The 25,514-nt window shown below is 38.8% G+C and overlaps 2 protein-coding genes across 2 annotated transcripts; one reads left to right on the top strand and one right to left on the bottom strand.

The window, feature by feature from the left end:
• Positions 1-742: 742 nt before the first annotated feature.
• LOC107775237 (DELLA protein RGL1-like) lies at positions 743-2,059 on the bottom strand. Its single transcript, XM_016594953.1, has one exon. The coding sequence runs from the start codon at positions 2,057-2,059 to the stop codon at positions 743-745; it is 1,317 nt and encodes a 438-aa protein (XP_016450439.1).
• Positions 2,060-19,099: 17,040 nt separating this feature from the next.
• LOC107775236 (uncharacterized) lies at positions 19,100-24,700 on the top strand. The gene is made up of 4 exons (XM_016594952.2): positions 19,100-19,527; positions 21,111-21,178; positions 21,309-21,444; positions 24,377-24,700. The coding sequence occupies exons 1-4, from the start codon at positions 19,386-19,388 to the stop codon at positions 24,451-24,453; spliced, it is 423 nt and encodes a 140-aa protein (XP_016450438.1). The 5' UTR covers positions 19,100-19,385; the 3' UTR covers positions 24,454-24,700.
• The last annotated feature ends 814 nt before the right edge of the window (positions 24,701-25,514 follow it).

A 25,514-nucleotide genomic window follows, 5' to 3' on the forward strand; every position in this document is an offset into this window, starting at 1 on the left:
CAAAATAGAAAGAGAACTGATGAATGGTGCCAATGGCGTAATCTCTCATTCTAAGAGGTGATAGAGACCTAGTCCCGTTAGTCTTTTTTTTTAAGATTAAGATGTCTGAATTTGTATACATATATGATTATTAAGATATTGACTCCAACTCCAGACATTGGATAATTTATAAAATTCAAATAAGTACAATTAATTATGATATCCATGTCGTATCAGAGAACATATTAATTTACATGGTGCTATAAAAACTGTTTGTGATGAAGCACATTTTAAAAGCTAGAGGTGGTGGTGGTCAGCAGTGATGCAATTGAGGTGATAACAGAATACATGATAAATTACCAAATTAAGGGATAAAGAAACAACATTTTGCAGAATGCAGGGTAAGACTGTGTATAATAGACCCTTGTGGTCCGATCTTTCCCCGGACCCTGCGCATAGCGGAAACTTAGTGCACTGTCCTTTGAAGGGGACTAAAGAAGTGTGGTCTAATGATCTGTTGGTCATTATGTAAAAGAGATAAAGGTACTTCTTTCTGTCAAAATGTTAAAAAGTAAGAAGAGTTTAACTTTTGTGCATGGATAAAAACACAAACTTTTGCACTATTACCTGCAATTACATATAACTGTTTATAACAAACATAATTCCATAACCTGCTATAACAAAGTTAAACTACACGGATAGTATAAATAAAAATCAAGCTAACGGAAGATAATAAAACTCATGTCAAGCGACCTTATTTTCTTCAGTGTTGGAACTTCCAAGCAGAAACACAGATCATTGGAGTTTTTTTCCACCTGATAACTAGACATTTCTCATCCAACTCACAGGTGCATAATCCGCGGAACTCTGACTTATCAAACAGTAAACTTGCTTCGATCAAGGATAAATGGCTCAGGTCTGTTTCCACCATACCAAACTTGGCAAATAAGTCCCTCCACACTTTAAGATTCCCATGGCGGGGAACGTTCTCTTCTCCATGATATGTTATCATATTTCTGATAACTTTTTGTATGTAAAATCCTTCATATATTGGTACACCCTTGTGGAGAACCTCAGAACAATCAGTTAATGCACTAAAGTAATATAAAGTTTCATTGAAAGAATCTATAAAATCGGGTAGATATGTGTTTGCTATTCCCTCGACGAGCACAATTATGCAAGGATTAAGGCTTTTAATAACCTCCATCAAAGAATCCATATCGTTAGGCCATGCTAACATGGTCCAAAGAATGACATCTGAGTAAACTGCGACAACTTCATCAGCCTCTACTTCAAAAGACTCAGATTTAAGATTCCTCAGGTCTGACACAACTGTTTTGAAGGAAAATGATATGTTTAATGTCTCAGCAGCAAAAGCTGACAATCTTCTCCCTACATCTTCCATCTTCTTTTTAGACCTTCCAACAGAACTTATTTTTAGATGCTTGAGTGGGCATTCGTCTCGATCAGCTAGAGTTTGCATAAATGTTGTCCAATGTGATCCGCTTTTTATACATAGATCAATCAAATGAACCCTTTTTGCAGTCTTTGTACTGTCTAATATAGCTTGTATTCCGGTGAATGAAGTGACCTGGCGATAAGGAAACAATGGTCTTTTTGCAAATACAGCAGGTTCTAAATCCATGACAAGCTCTTCTACGTCATTAGAATACGCTTCAATATCTGCTTCTCTAGTAATTGGCATTTTCCCTATCTCCCTATCGATTCTGTGCTGAAGAGCGTCAGCAAAATAATACACAACTCTTTGGACTGGAGTACCTGCAGCAGAAGCAGACTGGTCACACAAGCTTAGAAACTTTGTAGCACGGTCAAATTTTCGAGTTGCAACCAGTTGAGCAGAAGCTTGAAGTAGTTCAGCTAAGTCCAAATCCTGCTCTAGTTCAGGAGACAGACCAGAATTGGCAGTAGGGGGATTAAAAATGATGGAGTAAGCATCAGATTTCTGCGCGATATGATTGAGTAATCTTTGTCTTGCTATTTTCATGATTGTGGGAGCTGATGATAGCACTACAGATTCTTGTTTCTCTTCAGCATGATCACCGCGTTTTTTCGCTTCCATGATTCCCAAGATTCTTTTTCTGATATGTAACACTTCAGAATAAGAATTTTACTATGAAATTCTACACTGCTCAAGTAGAATAAGAATTTTACTTCAGACTATCTTATAAAAACTATGAAATTGTTTTTTCAGAATTGCCTTAAGGAGAAAAAGACAGATTCTCTACCTTGTTATAACCTCATATGAACCAACACAAATGACAAAGAAGAAAAAGGCAAAAAAGCATCAAATGCCTCTCTTATTATTTTATTTATCTATATAAAAGGAACAAAAAAAATTGAAGCTAAAGCCTCCATCTGAATATTAATTTTTCTAAAGCCGGCCTGGCGGTAGAACATAAGACTCCATCCAAACAGATGAAGTGCACATTGTCGCACCTCCTTTTTACCGCGCCCGCGGGAGCGCGTGGGGGAGTTTTCTCCAATTGAAGGACAGTCGAAACGGGATTTATTTAATTTCAGAGTCGCCACCTGGGAATTTTAGGGCGTCCCAAGTCACCGATTTTAATCCCTGAATCGAGGAGAATATGACTCTGTTATTTATTCTGCGAACCAGAAATCCTGAGTAAGGAATTCTGTTAATCCGGAAGAAGGTGTTAGGCATTTCCGAATTCTGTGGTTCTAGCACGGTCGCTTAACTGTTTTTATTATTGGCTTAATTATCTCGATTTTTATTAAATATATTTTTTATCACGTAATTTTACTACCGCTTATACTTATTGTGATTAAGGACCCTTCTTTGAATCGAATTACGCGTACGTATATTCGTGTTATAAATTTAAAATGCGGAATTGTGTCACGCGTACGTGTACACGATAACTTTTGATAATATATTTATTAAACAATCATTTTTTCGAAATTGTGTCGAATGAAGAAAATTTGTTTTTCTTAAATAGTGAACCGCACATCTCGGGTTTTTTTATGAAATTGCTTTAACGCCTTTGGAAAAATCCTTTTCTTAAATATTCGTTCGAAATTGCGCGTACGCATAATCCGAATTTGCTTTTAAAAATATAATCAGGGTATGCGAACGCATCCCTAATTGCGCAAAATACTTGTAATGGTATTAGGGATTTTCCACAAATTGTTTATTATATTCATATATTTTTATGTGAAAATCATGAGAACTCCCATTTTAGAGGCCTATAAATTCTTTGAAAAAAGAATTCACAATCTATTAAAGGTTGCCCGTCGATTATAATTTCCGAGTATAAATTATATTCATTCCAACTATTCAAATTCAGAGAACAGAATAAAAATATGATTAATACTATTTTTTTTTTAAAACAAATATGACATATATATATACCAAAGAATAAATTGCATATGAAACTGAAAATGAATGATTCATAAGGGGAGGAAATATTTTCCAAGAATTTTCATTATTTACTTAGTGCAAATTCTATTTCTAATTACCATTGACATAAATTGTTGCAATTTGTTCTTATACATATCATCTCATTCTCACATACTTGTTTTTAATCCAATAGGCCTAATTATTTATTTAAGATGGTAAATAGGCATCAAATTGATAAGAAAGGGAATTATAAATCAATTAATAATATTGCCTTACATGTAACATAGTTTGTATGTCTAAAACATTCATAGCACTTTAACATCATAATGAGCCATAACAACTCAACTTGCCATCCACTTAATGGTTCTATAGATACCTGTTATAATGCCACATAAGAACGTACAACTTATATCATTCCTTCCACAACTAAATCAGATTATCAGAATAAACTAGCAATATGGTTTTGACATTTTCACGCTATTCCTTATTCAACTAACAACGTCACAAGGCCTAGTTAATGGCCAATCTTTATGTCATGTTTCCTACCTTGACAGTTCAAACATGACTAAACTAATGAGATGAAGGGCTAACATTATTACAAAGCTTTATACGAATTTCAAAGTAAGACAATTAACTCATAGTTATCAAATTGAATTCCCTACTAATTAACTATCATGAAACAAAAATGAAATTTAAACTGATGAACTTGGACAAATGGAAAACAGAATTGCAATTCAAACTTCATTGATTAGTCATGTTGAATCTCTTTCCAACATAAAATTTAAAAGGCATGTACCTGAAAATGAAGGTAGAAGGAGTAAATTTCAGCAACAGCAGCAGTAACAAAATACTGGCAGAATATCAGTATTCCCACAGATTTGAGTAATAATAAGACCCGAGAAATCCAGATTCACAAGAGCAACGCTTCTTAAAGAATTTCAGATTTTTTTAAAACCAAATAGTATCAATACCCAGACCCGGACAGATTCCAAAAAGAACAACAAGGTTTCAGATTTTTCTTTTCTTTTCTGGTATCTGTTTCAGCTTCACTGTGTGAGTGTTCCTTTTTGTTTGTTTTTCTTTTCAAATTTCTATTTCTGATTCTATTTCTATCTCTTTCTTTCTTTCTGTTTTTCTCTTTCCTGAACTCTCTTAAAATCTGATTTTTATTTCTCTTTCAAACTCTTCTCTGGAAAAAAAAACTCCTCTTTTCTGAAAACTGATCTTAAATCAAATTTTTCTCTCTCAATTCCCTCTTCTAATATGATTTCCTTTCTTTTTCTTTCTTAAAATCTTCTGTTTTTCAGATTTTTTTTTTCCTAAATCAGATTTCTTCAATCTAAAAAATCTGCCCCTTAAAGTCTGTCCAGCTCCCTGTATTTATACAGGGCTGGTCCTATACTCTTTTAGTGCTGGATGGACCCTTTTCTCTTTTTAAAATCAGAAAGTTTCCATTAAAACTACTTTTGAATAATTTAAAACTAAGTGTTATTTATCCTGTTTTTCAGCAGCCCCATTATCCCTTGTTCCCCATTATTACTTAAATTATAGCCACTATCATATTATTGAAAGTACACTATCACATTACCCTACTGTTTCATTCCAAAATAAACCTGAAATCCTTCTGTAATTACAGCCTTTAAACTAAAATCAGAGTATGTTGCAAAACAGATTTTAAAGTCTGCTTTAACAGTTATAACCAGTCCTAGGATTAAAGACAGTACATCACATTTATGCACAAGAGTTGAATTAAGATAGATGATTCTCAATTGAATACTGAACCTGAATAATACCCACTAACATTACACAGAATATGCAGGATCATTTCGACTGAGATTCAAAACTGAACCAAAAAACAAACAAATACAGGAGCATTGTCAATATACTGACAATGCCCTGAAACTCAATGCTCAGAAATCAACACATATACAGCATTCATTTGAATTTACTGGTTTATTAAACAAGAACTAACTGCTTAACAATAACTAATTAACTGGTTATAGCAAAATAATCTATTCAAAACAGGCTATCTCAGTCAACATTTCCAAAAGCAAGACTCATAATACAACTAATCGACGAACTTAATCGAGTCGATTACACACATTGTACATAATCACAAGCAACAGAAACAATTCACATTTAGAATCAAGTTGACGGGTAGGGGACAGTATAACAAAATTTGACTAGAAAATTATGAAAAATTAAACAAACTAATGAAACGAACATAGAATACACATAGAATGCACATAAGAAACAGAAATTACCTCTGAACCTTTAAATTCAACTGAACTCAACTCGACTTGGATTTGGACTTTGTTTGAAATCAAACAGACCTTAGTCTTTATTCAATCTGGACAGAATCCAAAAGTCTGGTATTTTTAGGGTTCTTGAAAGTTCGATTTGAGATTTACTCATTTCTGGTTAGATTCGAGGGAAACCAAAGATGTTCTAGGCACGAGGGAGGTCAGAGGGGTAACTGGTGTGAGTTTGAAGTAGGTTGGGATAAGGTCAGGTTGTACTCGAATCTTCAAATGAAGATTCGAGTAGTTCCAGTATGATTCGAACCATGCAACTAACAGATCCTTGGTGAGGGAATTTAGGAGAAACTGTGGTGTTATTTTGGAGGTCATCGGAGAAGATAAGGTTTTCAGGCCAACCTTCGATTTAAGATTCGAAGAGTTGGGGCCTGATTCGAAGGAAACCAATGTTAGATCTGTGTAGAGGATGTTCAGGGGATTCTAGGGTGTTATTTTGGTGACCGACGGCGGTGATGCCGCCGGGTTTCAGGCGGTGGGATCCTAGGGCGGCTAGGGTTAGGAGTGGGGGTTTGGGGACGATGATGAATAGTAAGGAAGGGGGGGTGTTTAGTTAGGGGGCCGGCGTAGGGGTCTGGAACTTATATAGGGGAGGGGTGGATTGATCTTGTCCGTCCGATCAAGTAAGATTCACGGTCAGGATCATCTCACTTAACCAAATGACGTCGTTTGGTTTAACGTTGGGGTCGGACTGAATCGGGTCAATGGGTCGAGTTACGGGTAAGGGTAAGGGTAGGGGATATCAGCCGTTGGATTGATTTAATCCAACGGTCCTTGATGGAGTGTGACCAAACGTCGTCGTTTGGATTGTTGGACCGGACAGGTTGGTTTGGATTGGGCTGTGAGGGGGGAATTAATTCGATTTGGGCCTGGATTTTAATCCAGGTCCGATTTTGTATATATGTATTATTTTTTTTATTTTTTTTTATTTTTCTAATTTAAATTTCTAATTTTAATTATAAAACAATTTTAACTTCACAAAAATATATTAATTATTCTATAACAATTATTTAACATATAGACAAAACATCAATCACACAGTGGAATATTTAAAAATAGAACTATTGCATATTTTTTGTGATTTTGTTTAAATTATCTTTTAAATACATAATTAAATCCTATATGCATGCAACATGTATTTTATTTTAATTTTCATTTCATTATGACAAAGTAAACATTTACGGACATAACACAAATATTTAACACCACGCAAATTCAAAAATTACACAGTAAAAGAAATTTATTTTACTTTTTGATTTATTTTGGAGTAGTTTTTCGTAAGGCAAAAATCACGTGCTCACACACATCACCTACCACAAGTAAAATGTTTAAAGAACTGAAGCCAGTAAAATTTCAGACATGTTAAATAATTAATGATAAGGAATAAATCAAGATTCAACACGAAAAACTGTAAAAAAGTAACACTAGAAACAAGGGAACAACTATGATAACAAAAGATGTTGTAGGATAGCTCTAAACACCTTATTTATATGTAGTTAATCTAACTATGTCTCAATCCTAAACTAGTTGAAATCAATTATATGAATCCTCTATGCTCCCTCCGTTCCGCATGTAAGTATGAAACCTTTTTTGGAGGAGTAATATATATCTTACCATCCCGTTACATATGTTACTAATATTTGCTGAAATTTCTGCTCCGGCAATTTTGGAAACATATAGGGTGTGTTTGGTATGAAGGAAAATATTTTTCGGAAAATGTTTTTCAATTTTCTCATGTTTGGTTGGCTTAAATGTTTTGGAAAATATTTTTTCTATGAACTCTTTTTCCTCCAATTGGAGGAAAATATTTTCCTTATCAAGAGAATGAAAAACATTTTCCAAAGCTCTTTCTCAACCTTTCCCACCCTCACCAACTCACCCTACCTCCTCTTCGAAAAAGGGTTTTTTTTTTTTTTAAATTTCAGTTTTTTTGTTACCACCCACCCTACTACCCCTCCACCCCACCCCCACCCCCCACCGCAAAAAATTATTTTTTTACCTTAATTTTTTTTGCAATTTCAAATTTCTGTTTTTTTCGTTTTTCTGCACCACCCACTCCAACCCCCCACCTCCCCCCACCTCCCCAAAAAAAAATTTGTTTTTAGTTTTTTTTTTTACTGTTTTCTTTTTGCTTTACTTCCCCCCTGCCCCGCCCCTCCCCCCTCTCGAAAAAAAATTATTAAATATATTTTTCAGTTTTATCCCGTGGCTTGTTGGTTGGGCGCTACTCATTACTTGTAAAAGGTCATGGGTTCGAAGTTAACGACCCCTACAAAAGAAGTTTTCCCATACCGCGCATGTTGGGATCAAACTGGGTTTGTTGTTGTTTTAATTTTAATTGTTTTATTTATCGGTTTAAAGGTTCACAATTTTACAAGTTCTAAAATTATGAGTTCGGAGGTTTATGTGTTTGGAAGTTTATGGGTTTAGAAATTATAAAGTTTACGGGTTCGAAATTTTGCGATTTTGAAAATTTAGCGGTTCGAAAGTTTATGAAATTTGTGGGTTCGGAAGGTTGTAGGTTTGAAAGTTTATGGCTTCATGTTTATTATATCTAAATTATTTATGAATACTCTTGAGAAGTCATTTTCCTTAATTTGCATACCAAATACCGAAAAATGAAAAAGATTAATATTTTTTTCCAAAAAAATATTTTCTTGGAATACATTTTCCACGGAAAACATTTTCTGTTATATCAAACACACCCATACAACAACAACAACAACCCAGTATAATCCCACAAGTGGGGTCTGGGGAGGGTAATATGTATGCAGACCTTACCCCTATCCCGAAGGGTAAAGAGGCTGTTTCCAGGAGACCCTCGGCTAAAAAAAAGCAACAGGAGCCGATATATTAGTACCATAAAAATGCATAATAAAATAACAGTAATATAAGAGATATGAAATACAGAATACGAAATACGAAATAGATGGCTGGTATAGTAAAACTAGCAGGTAAAACCCTGCATGCATCAATAGACGACCAATGACATTCTTAGTCTAACTCCTAACTGACTAGTCTCACTCTATTGTGCTGTAGAAATATTCACAAGTTTCCCCTAACCTACAACCTTAATGCTCGACCTCCATAATTCCCTGTCAAGGGTCATGTCCTCAATAATCCTAAGTCGCGCCATGTCCTGTCTGATCACCTCTCCCCAATACTTGTTAGGTCTCCCTCTACCTCTCCGCGTGCCCACTACAGCCAGTCGCTCACACCTCCTCACCGGTGCATCAGTGCTCCTCCTCTGAATGTGCCCGAACCATCTGAGTCTTACTTTCCGCATCTTGTCCTCCATGGGGGCCACGCCCACCTTCTCTCGAATATCTTCATTCCTAATCTTATCCATCCTTGTATGCCCGCACATCCACCTCAACATCCTCATCTCTGCTACTTTCATCTTCTGGATGTGTGAGTTCTTTACCGGTCAACATTCAGTTCCATATAACATGGCAGGCTTAACCACTGCTCTATAAAACTTACCTTTTAGTAACGGTGGAACTTTCTTGTCACACAAGACTCCCGACGCTAACCTCCACTTCATCCACCCCACCTCTATACGGTGTGTGACATCCTCGTTAATCTCCCCGATCCCTTGAATAACCGATCCAAGGTACTTGAAACTACCCCTCTTGGGAATGACTTGAGAGTCAAGCCTCACTTCAACTCCCGCTTCCGTCGGCTCAACTCCAAATTTGCACTCGAGGTATTCCGTCTTCGTCCTGCTCAACTTGAAACCTTTAGACTCAAGAGCATGTCTCCAAATCTCTAGCCTCTCGTTGACGCCGCCTCGTGTCTCGTCAATTAGAATAATGACATCAGCAAATAGCATGCACCATGGCACCTCCCCTTGAATATGATGAGTCAGTGCATCCATCACCAGGGCAAATAGGAATGGGCTGAGCGCAGACCCTTGGTGCAACCCCGTAATAACTGGAAAGTGTTCAGAGTCGCCTCCTACTGTCCTAACCCGAGTCTTAGCTCCAGCATACATGTCTTTAATCACCCTAATATAGTCAACCGGGACCCCTTTATCCTCTAAGCAGCTCCATAAGACCTCCCTAGGAACCCTATCGTACGCTTTCTCCAGATCAATAAACACCATGTGGAGATCCTTCTTCTTATCCCTGTACTGTTTCACCATCCTCCTAATAAGGTGGATAGCTTCTGTGGTAGATCGCCCCGGCATGAACCCGAACTGGTTGTCTGAAATAGACACCGTCCTTCGCACTCTCATTTCTACCACTCTCTTCCAAACTTTCATGATATGACTTAGTAATTTGATGCCCCTATAGTTGTTACAGCTCTGGACATCACCTTTGTTCTTATACACGGGACCATAGTATAATGGTACTTGTAGTACCAACGGGTAATACCCCCTATAGTGTCAATGATTAGTTGCTATCAGAAGTGGTGTTATTTCTGGAGAGTTTAAGCTCTATAAACTGACAATGTAAAATCATCTATACAATCAGGTCATTTATAACATAATTACAAGTAAATCTCATGATAAACATTAATTAATTACTTATCTCGCTATTTATGTATGATACTTGTATTTATCGTGTAAATGACCTGAAAGTTCAAAAGTTGTTCTACACTGTCAATTCATAGAAATTAAACTCAAACAAGAAAAGATCAGGAAGAACCTGAAACTGCTGAATTTTCATTCCAATATACTCAGAAGAGTGTGGAATCATAACAAAATACATGATAAACAACCAAATTAAGGGGGTTAAGGAGTACTGTGGCCTAATACCCTCTTGGTCATGATAAAAAAAGAGGTGACTACAGGTACTTCACTCTATTAAAATGTTAAAACAAGAGACTTAAGCTAAAGTAAGATAATAAATTCACGTTTATGACCCCTTTTTTTCTTCAGTCTTGGAACTTACGAGCAGAAGCAGAGATATTAATATTGTTGGAAAATTAGTGATACCTCAAAACTCAAAATTTAATGTTTATCTAAACTTTGGAATTTTTTTTCTCTTTAAAGCGTTATTTACATTTACTTATTATTTAGTAAGTTATTTTACAATTAATAGAGTCAAACTAGCCATTACTAGCCGTTGGAGCAAAGCCTATATAAACATGGTCTTTAGAGAGCTAAAGACACACTTTCTTATATAACTTTCTGAATCGTCTTCTTCCTTCAATATGTTGGGTTTCTTTCTTGAATTACCTGCTACTCATGTTTCCAGTTTAATAACTGCAAGAGTTTGCTGAATCCTAGGCAATACACCTAATTTTATTCATTATTGTGTGGCCAAAATATCCTTCTGAACAATGTCCTTGACACGCATCAAGCTAAATCTTATTCTCCATAATCAATTTTTCCAATAGATATATTGTTACGCTGAGTTGTGGTTCCATTGCACTTATGTCTAGCAACAAATCAACTCCTTCCCTTCAAATATAAAATCAACCTTTAAATAAGCAGCTCAGTTTTCGTTTTTTAATACCTTTGAGAACTTTCTAAAACTAAATGACTTATATTTTGAGGGAATTTTTTCTTATTCGATTTTGAGATTTAAAATTTCTTCTAATTATTTAACATAGATGAAGGGGGAAAGGGTTAAATTTGCATGTAAGTGTACTCCGTTAAATTTTAGGTCTAATATTTTCTAGAAAAGTTTTATTTTGGTCCTAGACCTCTAACGAAATTCCAACATCAGTAGGATAATTCTAAATTATAATCAAAAGTTGAGGCATATATCTTGTTTGACTCAAAAGATATCGAAATCTTTTTGAACAAATCAATCAAAGAAGATGAAGGGGTAAATCTTAGTCAGACATAATAAATTTCAGATCAAAGAGCTAATAGTATAGATTGTATATAGGACGAAAAAAGATATAAACGATCTTATTGAAATTCAACATTGTGACTCACATCGATCGATGGAGGATAGCTTTACATGTTCTTCTGTATATTACTTTTTTCCTATCAAGATTACAAGAAGAGAGCTTGGGAGAGAAAGGGGGGAGGAGCCTCCTTTAATCGAAGGTTTTCCCTTACTATATATAGTCAAGGCACCCTTGCCCTTTACTTGGTCCGACTCTCTCTCGCCTCCAGTGTGTCTTGGTCGTCCTTTTAGGCACTGCTCTTTCCGACTTGACGGATGTCAGGAAAGGGATGTAGAGTGGGATATGTTATCTTTCACTACCAGTTCACTTAGGTGGGACGTTGGTCAGTTCGGCCGTGACGGTCAGATTTTGACCAATACAGTTAGTCCCTCCGTCTGTCGAGGTCGTCCTCTATCTGGCTCGACAGACGGATCATGATTGCTACGAATTCGAGCAAAATCTGACTCCTGACTTCTCATTCCTTAGTTATATTACTTGGGTTTTAGGCGGGGTGGCAACGTTCTTTCGATACCCATGAACCGTTTTCGGAACCGAAACGTCGTTTGGTATCAAAGCGATGTTTCGTGGTTACCGCCATTATGACACACGTTCCTGGGGAACTAAAATGTTTCGTGCCCTATCAGATTCGATTAGCGACTCTTGGGTTTCGTGCTCAGGGGATTGATGTCTCTTATAAATAGAGGGAGATTATCATTCGATTGACACACCTCTTTACCTTTTACTCGAGAGAATTCTGCAGATATACTTTCTTTCTGACACTCCAAGTTTTCGTTTACCCTTAATTAACTGAAAATCTCCATCCTTTCTTTCCATTGTCTTTTCGCCATATCATTTGGAAAAAATGGCTGGTGATTCCTCTCGCACCGATCTCCCTACCACAGTTCCGACATAGGAAAGTGTTGCTCAGGCCACCGGAGGGGTGGATGCGGTGGAAGACGAGGAGGTCCCGTCGATAGTTGAGATTTTGCCTCGCCCTGGGAGAGAATTGACCGACTTCAGTAGTCATGCTGGGGTAGAGCCGGAGCCTATCCCTTCTGTTCTGAGAGAAACAGACATTGCAGAGTTGAAAACCAGGTGGGGGATCCCCAGCTACTTCGACATGCGACCGGCGGTAGGAACCGACATTGTTCATTTTGACCGTCCTCGGTACTGTGTATTTTACGCCTATCCCTTCCTTATTGGATACACGCTTCCTCTCCCTCTCATGGTGGTAGACTTCTGCCATTTTTATGAGGTATGCCCCGCTCAACTTTTGTCGTACCTGTACAAGTTGTACCTTATATTGCTCAAGTTTGCGGAACTCGCCAGTCGTGAGAGGACCATCTGCTCAGTATCTTCTCCCTTCAACTCATCCGCGGCACGATGTTTCACATGCATCCTCGGTGGTCGAAGAGTCTGGTGGTGAAAATGGATGACAGGACCAACCGCCATTTTTATGAGAATTATTTCTATGTGCGGACTGATCATATTGTGGCGGATCCGACGGGGTTCCCTGAGAAATGGAACTTTGCACGTAAGTCTCATGCTTCTAGTCGAAGATATATCCGACCATTTTTTGTTACGGTACTAAACCATGTTATGTCTTTGCAGTTGAGAAATTGCCGCCTCCCCCTATAGAAAATATCCATGAGTGGGTGAGCGCTATTCTTCCTTATACGGCGGGGGTCCACACGTGGGCGGCCTTTTATGACAAGTATGGGTGCATGCCTCTTTCTGGTAAGATGTCGTTTCTGTTCGCCATTTTTCTCTTTTCCCTCTTTGTGTTTAATTCCTCACGTATTGTTCGTTGGTGTCAGGGAGGGTGGGGAGAGTGAGGGCTCCTCCGTTGGCTTTCCGGTAGCCGGCCTCATCTAATCACCCTATCACGGTACCCACTGCTCGACCTTCATCGAGGGCTACTTCAGTTGAGTCTGCGGCCGCGGTTATTCCTGTGAGGGCCACTTCTCAGGCCGAAGTTCCGACCGTGTCGCTCGCCCGACGGGTGAATCTCCGTCTACTGGGGAAGAGGAGGGGCTATCGAAAAGACGGCGAGTGAAGCTTGAGACCGTACCCCCAACAGTGATTCATTTAGATGACTCTCCTACGACGGGATCTGGAGAGGGGGTTGTCGTGGCTCCCCCCGCAGGGACGGAACCAGTCGTTGCCTCGGCTCAATCAGAGATTCCCGCCATTATCGGTGGTCAGCAACCTATCGTGGCCGAAAGTTAGACTTCCAGGGCCGTCGTTGTAGTTTCGGACGTACCGTCATCCTCTGTAGTTGGTCGTGCTTCCTCTTCAGCTGTTGAAAGAGAAAAGTCGTGGTGGTCGAAGATTACGAATCCAAATCGGACCTCGACCCTGATGATGTCAGGATGTTTTAGGAGGGCCTTACTCACTCGGTGGTTCGTGCGGGAGGCTCAGCCCGTATTCTTAACATCCCCTCGGATACCAACCTTATGGGGGACACGGAGGATCCGGTGCCGCAGTTCAGCATGTTATGCTCCGCAGCCGAAAATGCGGCCCTTTGGTCTGTTCCTGATGTTGATTTGATGGATGAGGTGGCCGCTATGGGCTTAAGGGTATGTTACTCTTACTTTCGCTTTTCCCTCGCCTTTCTTGATGATACGATTCTAACCCATCTTTACATTTTTCAGATGTATATGGTGGAAGTGGAAAGCATTAGCAAGGCCAACATTTGTGCCCAGATTTTCTTGAAGATGTTGGAGAAATATCGTCGTTACCGCAACAAGTGTCGCGAGATGCATGAGTGGTTGAAGGCAAACCCTGGTAATCGGGATCTTGGTGAGGAGTTGGAGAAAAAGGACCAGGAATTGATGCAGTCTATCCGCAGTAGAAGTGTGCTTGAGGAGCAACTTCGAATATAGGACGAGGAGCTAGAGTTGGGAAAGGTGGTCACCGCAGAGTGCGAGCATCTGCAAGAGAAATTGAGGTCAATGTAGTCGGAGATGGATCAAAACTTGATTAAGGTCGAGGCACAGAGCGTCGGAATGGATGAGGAAATTGACTGAGCTGGAGAACAAGGTTGCTGGGTTGGAGAGCATCGAAAGTGCTTGGTCCGGGGCTTCGGCAAGGGCGGCGGCTCTGGAGAACACCATCCACGTCCTCCAGTCCGAGCAGGAGTCGGAGAGAGCGACGACTACCCTTATGGAGGCAAGGCTTAAGGAGCGCATTAGCGAGATTGATCAAGAGGCATCGGTTCTGGGAGATCGGGTTGCATCAGTGGAGGCAGAAAATGGGCGACTGTTAGCTCAGATTGAATCTTCCTCCACCGCCGTTCCCCGCCACATGCACGAGCTTTGGGTTTACGCCGAAGCCCAGCGGGATATATACAAGAGTTTGTGAGAGGCGGGTACTGTGACTGAGGCTGCATATGAAGAGGCGCGAGTGAAAGTGCGGGAGGCTCGTGTCAAATGTGGGTATGATGCAGCAATGCCAGAAGCTAATGGGGGCGCGGACGCCGAAGGAAAACTTCCCGGAGATGGCAGTGGAGAGGGTCGCGATGATGATGCAGAGTAGAGGGATAGTGATATTGATTAGTTTTCTGTTTGTTGTTTTCTTCCCAATTTTTCGTTCGTAGTCGATTGTCGTTGTTCCTTTCTTCTTTTTCCCCTTTGTTTTTTTTTATATTGTTGACTTGGGTCTTATGTAATATGCGACCATTTGTGCGGAAACTTTGTATAAAAGAGAATTTTTCGCTGTTATTTGTCTTGTATTTTACTCTTGTTTTTGTTTCGCGTGACTTCAGTGCGAGATAGATTCCCGCACGGCGAGTCCCGGTCTTTTGCACTTTCCGATATAATTTGGCCTTAGGAATATTTCGCACTTTCTCATTGGCGATGGCTTATGGCCTTAAAGGATGTTTGCCAAAATAGTAACCTGTCTTCGTTCGATTGAGGTCGAACTCTCCTCTTTTTGGCGAAGGCCCTTGGCCTTAAAGGGTGTTATTTCGAACTTACCGAAATAGTAACACGTCTTCGTTCGATCGAGGTCGAACTCTTCTTTTTGGCAAAGGCCCTTGGCCTTAAAGGGTGTTATTTCGAACTTATCAAAATAGTAACCCATCGTCGTTCGATCGAGGTCGAACTCTTCTTTTTGGTGAAGTCCCCTGGCTTTCAAGGGTGTTATTTCGAACTAATCGAAATAGTAACCCGTCGTCGTTCGATCGAGGTCTAACTCTTCTTTATGGCGAATGCCCCTGGCCTTAAAGGGTGTTATTTCGAACTTACCGAAATATTAACCTGTCGTCCTCCGATCGAGGTTGAACTCTTTTTTCTGGTGAAGGCCCTTGGCCTTAAAGGGTGTTATTTCGAACTTATCGAAATAGTAACACGTCGTCATTCGATCGAGGTCGAACTCTTCTTTTTGGCGAAGTCCCTTGGCCTTAAAGGGTGTTATTTTGAACTTATCGAAATAGTAACCCGACGTCGTTCGATCGAGGTCGAACTATTCTTCTTGGCGAAGGCCCTTGGACTTAAAGGGTGTTATTTTGAACTTATCGAAATAGTAACCCGTCGTCGATCGATCGAGGTCGAACTCTTCTTTTTGGCGAAGGCCCTTGGCCTTAAAGGGTGTTATTTCAAACTTATGGAAATAGTAACCCGTCGTCATTCGATCGAGGTCAAACTCTTCTTTTTGGCAAAGTCTCTTGGCCTTAAAGGGTGTTATTTCGAACTTACCGAAATATTAACCTGTCGTCCTCCGATCGAGGTTGAACTCTTCTTTTCTAGCGAAGGCCCTTGGCCTTAAAGGGTGTTATTTCGAACTTATCGAAATAGTAACACGTCGTCATTCGATCGAGGTCGAACTTTTCTTTTTGGCGAAGTCCCTTGGCCTTAAAGGGTGTTATTTTGAACTTATCGAAATAGTAACCCGTCGTCGTTCGATCGAGGTCGAAATCTTCTTTTTGGCGAAGGCCCTTGGCCTTAAAGGGTGTTATTTCGAACTTATCGAAATAGTAACCCGTCGTCGTTCGATCGAGGTCGAACTCTTCTTTTTGGCGAAGGCCCTTGGCCTTAAAGGGCATTATTTTGAACTTATCGAAATAGTAACTCGTCGTCATTCGATTGAGGTCGAACTCTTTTTTTTGGCGAAGGCCCTTGGCCTTAAAGGGTGTTATTTCGAACTTATCAAAATAGTAACATGTCTTCGTTCGTTCGAGGTTGAACTCTTCTTTTTGGCGAAGGCCCTTGGCCTTAAAGGGTATTATTTCGAACTTATCGAAATAGTAACTCGTCGTCGTTTGATCGAGGTCGAACTCTTCTTTTTTGGCGAAGGCCCTTGGCCTTAAAGGGTGTTATTTCAAACTTATGGAAATAGTAACCCGTCATCATTCGATCGAGGTCGAACTCTTCTTTTTGGCAAAGTCCCTTGGCCTTAAAGGATGTTATTTCGAACTTACCGAAATATTAACCTGTCGTCCTCCGATCGAGGTTGAATTCTTCTTTTCTGGCGAAGGCCCTTGGCCTTAAAGGGTGTTATTTCGAACTTATCGAAATAGTAACCCATCGTCGTTCGATCGAGGTCGAACTCTTCTTTTTGGCGAAGGCCTTTGGCCTTAAAGGGTGTTATTTCGAACTTATCGAAATAGTAACCCGTCGTCGTTCGATTGAGGTCGAACTCTTCTTTTTGGCTAAAGCCCTTGGCCTTAAAGGGTGTTATTTCGAACTTATTGAAATAGTAACCCGCTGTTGTTCGATCGAGGTCGAACTCTTCTTTTTGGCAAAGGCCCTTGGCCTTAAAAGGTGTTAATTTGAACTTATCGAAATAGTAACCCATCGTCATTCGATCGAGGTCGAACTCTTCTTTTTGGCGAAGGCCCTTGGCCTTAAAGGGTGTTATTTCGAACTTATCGAAATAGTAACCCGTCGTCGTTCGATCAAGGTCGAACTCTTCTTTTTGGCGAAGGCCCTTGGCCTTAAAGAGTGTTATTTAAAGGAAATTGTCCTTAGCTAAATTCCGAAGGTCGAACTCTTCTTTTTGGCGAAGGCCCTTGGCCTTAAAGGGTGTTATTTCGAACTTATCGAAATAGTAAACCGTCGACAGTCCTAGTTTTTGGAGAGCCAGACATTTTCTGGTTGAGTCCCAGTTCGTTTGACATTGCTTGCATCAGGGGGGGGCAACGTTGGAGAATACAAAACATTGCTATTTTGCTTAGGTTCATTCTGCGCACACACTGTAGTTTCCTTGTCTGACTTCTGCCTTCCGGCTTGGAAATGTCACCGGCGGGCGGTGTTTCGGTTGTTTCGCAGTAGTTTTTTGTTCTTTAATTGAGATATTTCTTTACTCGCTCGTCCGCGCGGCCTTTGTGTTCCTTTTTGAGCAAAGTGCAGAAGGTGAGTTAAAATGATACTTTCCTTACCCCTACCCGGTGGTCCAATTGGGGAGAACAGGTTGGTAACGTTGTTCGTCTTGTTTGGCATTTCGATGGTTGATGGGGCGAAGATTTCTAAATTTGGCGATTCTACTCGGCTCTCCTTCCCCTATCTCGCATGGGTTAGGTTTTTCCTTCGCGCTCTTTTCGGTGGGTGATCGTATTTCTTGTTTTTGATCTGGGAGAGACTAGGAAATTTCACTAAGAAATCCCCACAGACGGCGCCAAATTGTTTGACTTAGAAGATATCGAAACTTTTTTGAACAAATCAATCAAAGAAGATGAAGAGGTAAATCTTACTTAGACATAATAAATTCCAGATCAAAGAGCTAATAGTATGGATTGTATATAGGATGAAAAAAGATATAAACGATCTTATTGAAATTCAACATTGTGACTTCCATCGATCGATGGGGGGATAGCTTTACATGTTCTTCTGTAGATTCCTTCTTTCCTATCAAGATTATAAGAAGAGAGCTTGGGAGAGAGAAGGGGGGGGGGGGGAGTCTCCTTTAATCGAAGGTTTTCGCTTACTATATATAGTCAAGGCACCCTTGCCCTTTACTTGGTCCGACGCTCTCTCGCCTCCAGTGTGCCTTGGTCGTCCTTTTAGGCACTGCTCTTTCCGACTCGACGGATGTCGGGAAAGGGATGTAGAGTGAGTTATGTTATCTTTCACTGCCCGGTCATTTAGGCGCGACGTTGGTCAGTTCGGCCGTGACGGTCAGATTTTGACCAATACATATCTGAACCTTTTCTCTCTAATAATTTGGACATGTTGAGTCCATTACATTTCACGCCGGAGCTCCATTAATGATACAAATGATTTACTATCAACAAGTGTATGAATTGACCAAAAGTGTAAGAATTGACCAATTTCGGATAATACAAATTTCGACTTTTTTCCTAACAAAACTTAGCTTCTCATCGACTATGTCAGAAATAAGATCTGCAACTTCATGTACCACCAACTGACCAAAGTATGTGGTGCAGTGGATGAGACTGCTCTTCCTTAATCAGGGTTTAGGGTTCGAATCCTGAGTATGGAAAAATCTTTGATGGGAGTGCTTCCCGAGTGGGGCCCTACGCTACGCGAATCTGGATATAGTCGGGCTCCAATGCGACTACCGGACACTAAAAACAGGGTGGGAACAAAAAAAAATTCATATACAATGTAAGCTAGAACGAAATTATTGTAGCTACTTTGGTGTTAGGAATTGCACCACAACCAAATCGATTGAGTGAGTCATCGGATAATTCTCTTCAAAAGATCTATTTTCTCTAAATGTCCTTTTACAAAATTTAAGAACCCAAATCAGTAATTTCAAATTTATATCCCTTTTCAGCTGATTGTTGAATCAAGAACCTTCCTTTTTCAGCTGGGGTTTAAGATCCCAAATTAGTAATTTCCAATTTATAGAAACTTTCATTCAGAAAAACACGATTGTTGAATCAAGAACAATTTTCAGCTGGGGTTGAAATGGAGGTGGTACAACATAGGTGGAGGTTAAGGTGGTCATTCAAGAATGCTACAATTGTTGTCACTTTGTTCAATTTGATTGCTTCCATTTTTCTACTTCACAGCTTTTTCTCTTCTTCATCTTCCAGCAAACCATCTTCAGGTTCCTTTTCTTCTTGCCCTTTTCTTTAAATTTACTTCAATTTCAGGTCAAACATTTCTTGGATTTTCTTAATTATCTATAGATTGCGTTTTTTCTGTTTGATCTTTTCTGGGTTGTGTTGAAGGAAGCTATAGAAGACAGAAAATTGAAAAAGCTCTTAACTTCTTAGGATATAGGAGGTTTTGTTATTTGATCAAGAACTGTAAATATGGTTGCTTTTCCTTTAACAGCTTGTTTGGATGGTTGTTACTCATTGTATCGTATCGTATTTTTACTTTAAATATAATGTTTGTTTTGATTGTTACTTAAATTTTATTGTATATATCGTTAAATCCGTCGTTACATAACGACGAAATGTGTCACTTTATGTAACGACCGATTTGGTGTGGTCGCGTCGTTACCTTGTCTTTTTCTCTCAATCTCACCCTTTATTATTACTAAATTATTTTATTTTATCATTTACCCTATCTTTTTATATAGTAATTTTACCTTGTATCATAATTTTTCTTTATAATATTGCAAGTTTATTCTTCATATTGTTGGTGTGTGATATCATGAAACGATGGCAAACGACACAATCTATCCAAACATTGTATTTATCAAACGATACAGTACAATACAATATAGTACGATACGATACATTATGAAACGATGCGTAACAACCATCCAAACAAGCTGTAAATTTGCTTCATTTTCAGTTAAATAAAATCTTCGATTTTTTTAAAATCTAAAAATTGTGTTTTTTCTGTTTGATTTTTTTCTGGGTTTGTGTTGAAAGAAGCAACAGATCACAGAAAATTGAAAAGTGCTTAATTTATTTAGGGTAGAGGTTTTGCTATTTGATCAAGAACTGGAAAAATGGTTACTTTGATTAGGAGTTGTTGCATTTGGTGTTCTAAATTTTCACTTTGGAACCATTTTCTGTGTAACTGAGAGCAAATGAGGCTAAAAAGTTACTGCCTTCTCTTGTATTCCCTCTAATGTAAACTATTTAGTGGAATTTCTTGCTTAAATAGCACAAATAAGGTTTCTTGGAAGTTGCCATCTGACCCTTTTTAGTTTCTGCAATCCTTTTTGAAAGTGCCCATGGAAATGATATTCCTAATTTGGTTTGTCCTTATGGAGGTAAAATTGGGTAATTAATTTGTAAGCCCAATCAAAAGTTGCATCGGAATTGTGCTTGCACCATTTTATGATTCAATGGAAACAAAAGATATCCACTTTTTGCAGAAGCTGTTTTAAAGCAGTACTTCCTTCGCTTCAATTTGTGTGGCGTGGTCTTAAACATACCATGAGGCTTGTATGTCTGTAAAAGCATGTCATTAAGGGTGTTTCCAGAAATAGAAATGTGTCTTTTTTTGGAACAGACTAAAAGGAAATAGTGTCACATAAAAATGAATAGACAGAGTAGTAGTAATTGCTGGCATGTAGCGAAATAAAAGGCGGAGGTGTAGATAGCCAGCTTTGTTCTTAAAAAGTTGTTTTAGGATATTTCATTTTCTTGTCAAATAACTATCACTAGATATCCTAATCTTGGTAAGAGGATGGCTATGGCTAATGGCATCTTGATGTTTGAACTGCAGTTGAAATGTATATAAAGGAAGCAGAAGAGATTCGCCGTGCTATGCTGCCTGTGGAGCTAATTAAAAGAGTGAGTACCATCCTTTTTCTATGTTCTGCTGTAGCTGAATAATTAGGATGCTGTGCATCAATAGTATTTTTATGTCTTGTTTTCTATTTTCTGAGATTTCTGGAGAATACAAAATCTTCTGTCTTGATAGGTGAAGGAAATACAGAAAGAAGCATATGTCGAACCAGATCCTGTTCAACAGAAGGATGCAAAACAGACTGCTGCAGTAGACCTCATATCTAGACTGAACAATTATCGGTCATATTCTGATTCAGGCAGTGTGAAAGGTAAATATTCAACAACCCACTCTTCTTTCCTTCAGACACAAAAAGACCTCTATAACACTTAGCCATAAGTTGAGTCCATCAACCATGTCTTCTGCCATATGGTGAGTCCGTGAACTATGTCTTCTGCCGCTCTTGGTATCAGTAAAAGAGAAATTTTGGTGCTGAATTAAACGACATAGCATGATTCAGTCAGTCGTATATCTTCTATGACTCACACTTATTGTTATATATGATATCAGTCATCTGATTCGGTAATGAATTGAGGCAATACAAAGGACAACTTAATTGTCATGCATCAACTTTATCTGTTTTATTTCAATGCATGTTAGTTCTTGGAGAAGTAGTTTTAATCAGATGAGCTCGCATACGTGTAGGACCCTAGCTCGATTCTCTACTTCTACACTAGATCTAACACAATATCATGAAATAAATCGTGCCCAGAGAATATCCAACAATCTATGAGTGACCTTCATCTTTTTATCCTGGAGCTCTTTTGATAACTTTGAATGTGGATTACTGAGTGTCAGTAACCTTTATATGGAGTTTGAAGAAACTGACCCAGTACACTTACTGTAAATATTATCTGGTTATGTGATTGCGAAATAATTCAGTTTATCAATCAGTTTTCAAAATCTTCAGAGTCTTCCTGTGACACCCCCTGGATTTGTTTCCTCTAGTGTGTCCAAAATATACTTCCCTTGTAAGGTGAGAAATGTTTGGACTATACTACCTCAATTCCCAAAAGGCACTTAATTTAATTTTTTATTTTTCCATTCTTTGTCCTCAAGGTGGTTAAACAAATTCTGCTTGAGTTGAGATAAATACATTTATCATGACAATCATGACACAAGAAACTGAACGATCGGCTTCACTTCAAGCCATCCCAAATTGTTGGGACTGAACGACACAATTGAACCTTCAAAATTATACCTAAGAGGATTAGTTCAGACCATATAATGACCAAGTTAGTCTTCTAGGCTTTTATCCCATATAATGACGAAGCTCGCTTGTGCTCTCTCGCGCGTTATCCTATTCCGGTTCGATCGATGCCATTCTTCGTTATATACCTGACAAATTGGGAGGTGTAGCCGCAATAGCATCAGTTTTTATGTCCGTTGGCTCCACCCAAAAAGCTGTGCACCCCCTTCTGGATGATGAGCCAGAGTGAGAGCCCACAATAAGCTAATGGATGCGATCTCTGCGGGATAATTAATTCCCCCTTTTTAATTCACAGATAGCACAGTTGAAAAGACGTAAAGGAATTTGCGAGCCTGCTTCAGTCCTTGCTACATTTCCCATCTCCTCTTTAGCCATCTCTACATCTGCCAGAATCAGATCATTGACCCAATTCTGGCATTTATGGTGGTGGACTGGTGGACATACTCGATTGAAATGGGAAGAACTACTCATCCAACGAGTTGGCATACCTCTTAGCATTCCCCTAAAACTGAGCTTGCCAAGCGGTCAGTGATGCAGGTTGTTAATTGTTAGCTACCAAAGAGAATGTGTGCTATTCAAATTCATAAATTTGAGTGTACCCTTTAACAATAGGCAAGCCTTCAGTCAATCAGTTTTGCATCTGGATCCACTTTCACAGAATAAAAATAGTGGCACCTAGCAGCAGATTTGACCTGCCGTCAATGAAATCAATTTCTAAGTGATATTGGCAAGGAAAGCAGTCATCTTCTCTGTGGTGACATCTCGTTATCTTAGATATTCCAATGTCTCAAGTCTTTTCTACAATAGCATTAGTCAAAGCTGATACAAATCAAAAGATGAGGACATACAATGATAGTTCAGAAAGTTATAAATGTGATGTAAATAATGAGAAGAACAAAGACATTTGTGTATCACAATGGACGGAGTGGTGGTATCTGCTAATGCCGAGCAGGTGAGGGTTAAAGTACGAGTAATCAGGAGTTGCCAGCATACATGTATCATGTGAAGAATTATCATGGGCGTTAGTAGGAGTACGAGAATGACATGAGTAGACTTGGGGAGGAGGAGGACTGACTTGTGATATAGGAAATATATGACTTAGTAGTTTGTCTTATCCAGTATTCTAAAAAGACACTAGGAAGAATAAGGAAGGATGATTGAGAGAATTGTTAAGTTTGATTATTCCCTCAAGTTTGAATGGGCATTTATACTAAGTACGTAGATTATTGTGTCGGTAATTTACATGTTTTTGGCAAAATTACATCTCCTAACCTAGGTAAGATTGTGTTGGTAATTTACATGTTAGTTCTCATAAAAACTCAGGACTAATAGGTATGTATGAACTGGTCGCCATAATCATCTTAGACCAGGGAAATCCATGAAGACATTGTTGTTTGTTTCTCTCACATGTGCTTGGAGCATGCAATAGAGTGACAGACGGTTTTGTAGGGGCTTCTCCAGTCCTGTATATTCTCCTTCATGAGTTATCCATCATGTGGATGAGAACCAATAGTTATGAGAAACAAGTTATTCTGGTAATAAATTTCATCATGAAATTTTCATGCATCGAACTCCATGACTGAAAAGTAGCATGCCTCTATTCTGGTAATAATTTCTAGTACTCTCTTCTTGCTCTCATTAATATTTCATGTGCTTGATTAAGCTTTTCAACTCCATCGACAGTGCACAGTAGCTGGATGAGTGTTGCTTCTACCCATGGCTTGGCGTTTATTTAAAAATGTTCTTGGTTGCATTTCAGAACCATTAGTTGTTAAGAATGCTAAATCTACTGTTAGGAGCTTTAAAAAACCAAATGGGTGGCAATACCAATTTTCAGATAGAATTTGCTTCAGAGAGTGATTTTTCCCTCTCTCATGCACAAATCTTTATCCCTCGAAGATGGTACACAGTTAAAATCATGATTTTGTATGGTTGTTTGTTAAACATGTTCCTTCAACAATTAAACTGTTCTTCATTTACTGCAACTATACAGTTCTGGAAGAATGGCGTAAGCGGAAGATGGAAAGAGCCAGACAACGTGAACTTGAAAAGAATGGAACCACCATCTAACAGTCATATATCTTTGAGGGGGTTAAGAACATGGGGTCATTTGATCGTTACAGCTCGTATTATCAGGTTTTCAACTGTATCTATGCTATCATTGATTTGTATATTGTCCTGTATCCAGATCTGCAGCACTCAACAATTTTACGCAACATGTAAAGTTTCTCCCTATATTATGATCTCCTAGACTTTGAATTTGGATGTTTCTCTTTTGCTAAATTATGTCAGCGCAACGCAATTGCTTGAGGGGAAATGCTCTCAGCTCTTGCTTTAGCTTTGACTTCACCAACACAATGGAAGTTAATCCTATAGTTGTCCTAACGTTAAAAAAAGCTGTATTTTCAGTTCTCTAATGTTATAGTTATTTGTACAGTTCTCTAAGCTGTATTAGATTTCTATAATAAAAACATGAGTCACAAGTGTAGGACTTTAGATCCAGAAAAAGCAAAAGGCTTTTACATTCAGTTGATATTGGGAAATTCTTGTTCAATTATTAAGCCAATGATCAAGACCGAAAGAGAGAAATGCTACTTGATAGAGACCATTTTATTATGCTTCGTAGATAAACTTGGGATTTTATTTTGTGGGACAGTGCATTGCTGAAAGTATATCCAACCAGCATATCTGGGAAAAGTGATCAAATGTTGACACAGAAAGAAAGAGAACAGGTGAGAAGGACAGCCCGATGCACAAAGCATCTTGTATTCACACTGGGTTTTGGGAAGTGTCGCATCCCAAGGGGTGTGATGTACAGTCTACTCAATGCAAGCATTAATGACTGCATTTATATCTCATGCTGTAACTAATTTATCAAGTCTATAATTATCCATTAAGTTGACACGTCACTGTCCATGTAAGCATTATGTAACTGTCAACTCAGCACCATGTCGAAGTTACGTTCTGCTAAAGGTGGTCGATTGATCATCCTTCGTCTAAAAATTATATTGTGACGTTGAGCATTAATTTTTATAATTATATATAAAAATTATATATATATACATACATACATACATACATACATACATACATACTATATTAAAAGCACGAAGGCCCTTAGCAAAATATCG

The sequence above is a fragment of the Nicotiana tabacum genome, chromosome 7 (assembly GCF_000715075.1).
Source record: "Nicotiana tabacum cultivar K326 chromosome 7, ASM71507v2, whole genome shotgun sequence".
Lineage (NCBI taxonomy): Eukaryota > Viridiplantae > Streptophyta > Magnoliopsida > Solanales > Solanaceae > Nicotiana > Nicotiana tabacum.

Bases quoted from the DNA above. Each gene is read 5' to 3' on its own strand.
- LOC107775237 (XM_016594953.1), bottom strand. From the start codon at position 2,059: ATGGAAGCGAAAAAACGCGGTGATCATGCTGAAGAGAAACAAGAATCT.
- LOC107775236 (XM_016594952.2), top strand. From the start codon at position 19,386: ATGGAGGTGGTACAACATAGGTGGAGGTTAAGGTGGTCATTCAAGAAT. The intron at 19,528-21,110 runs GTTCCTTTTCTT...TTTGAACTGCAG, and splicing joins TTCCAGCAAACCATCTTCAG to TTGAAATGTATATAAAGGAA. The intron at 21,179-21,308 runs GTGAGTACCATC...CTGTCTTGATAG, and splicing joins CTGTGGAGCTAATTAAAAGA to GTGAAGGAAATACAGAAAGA.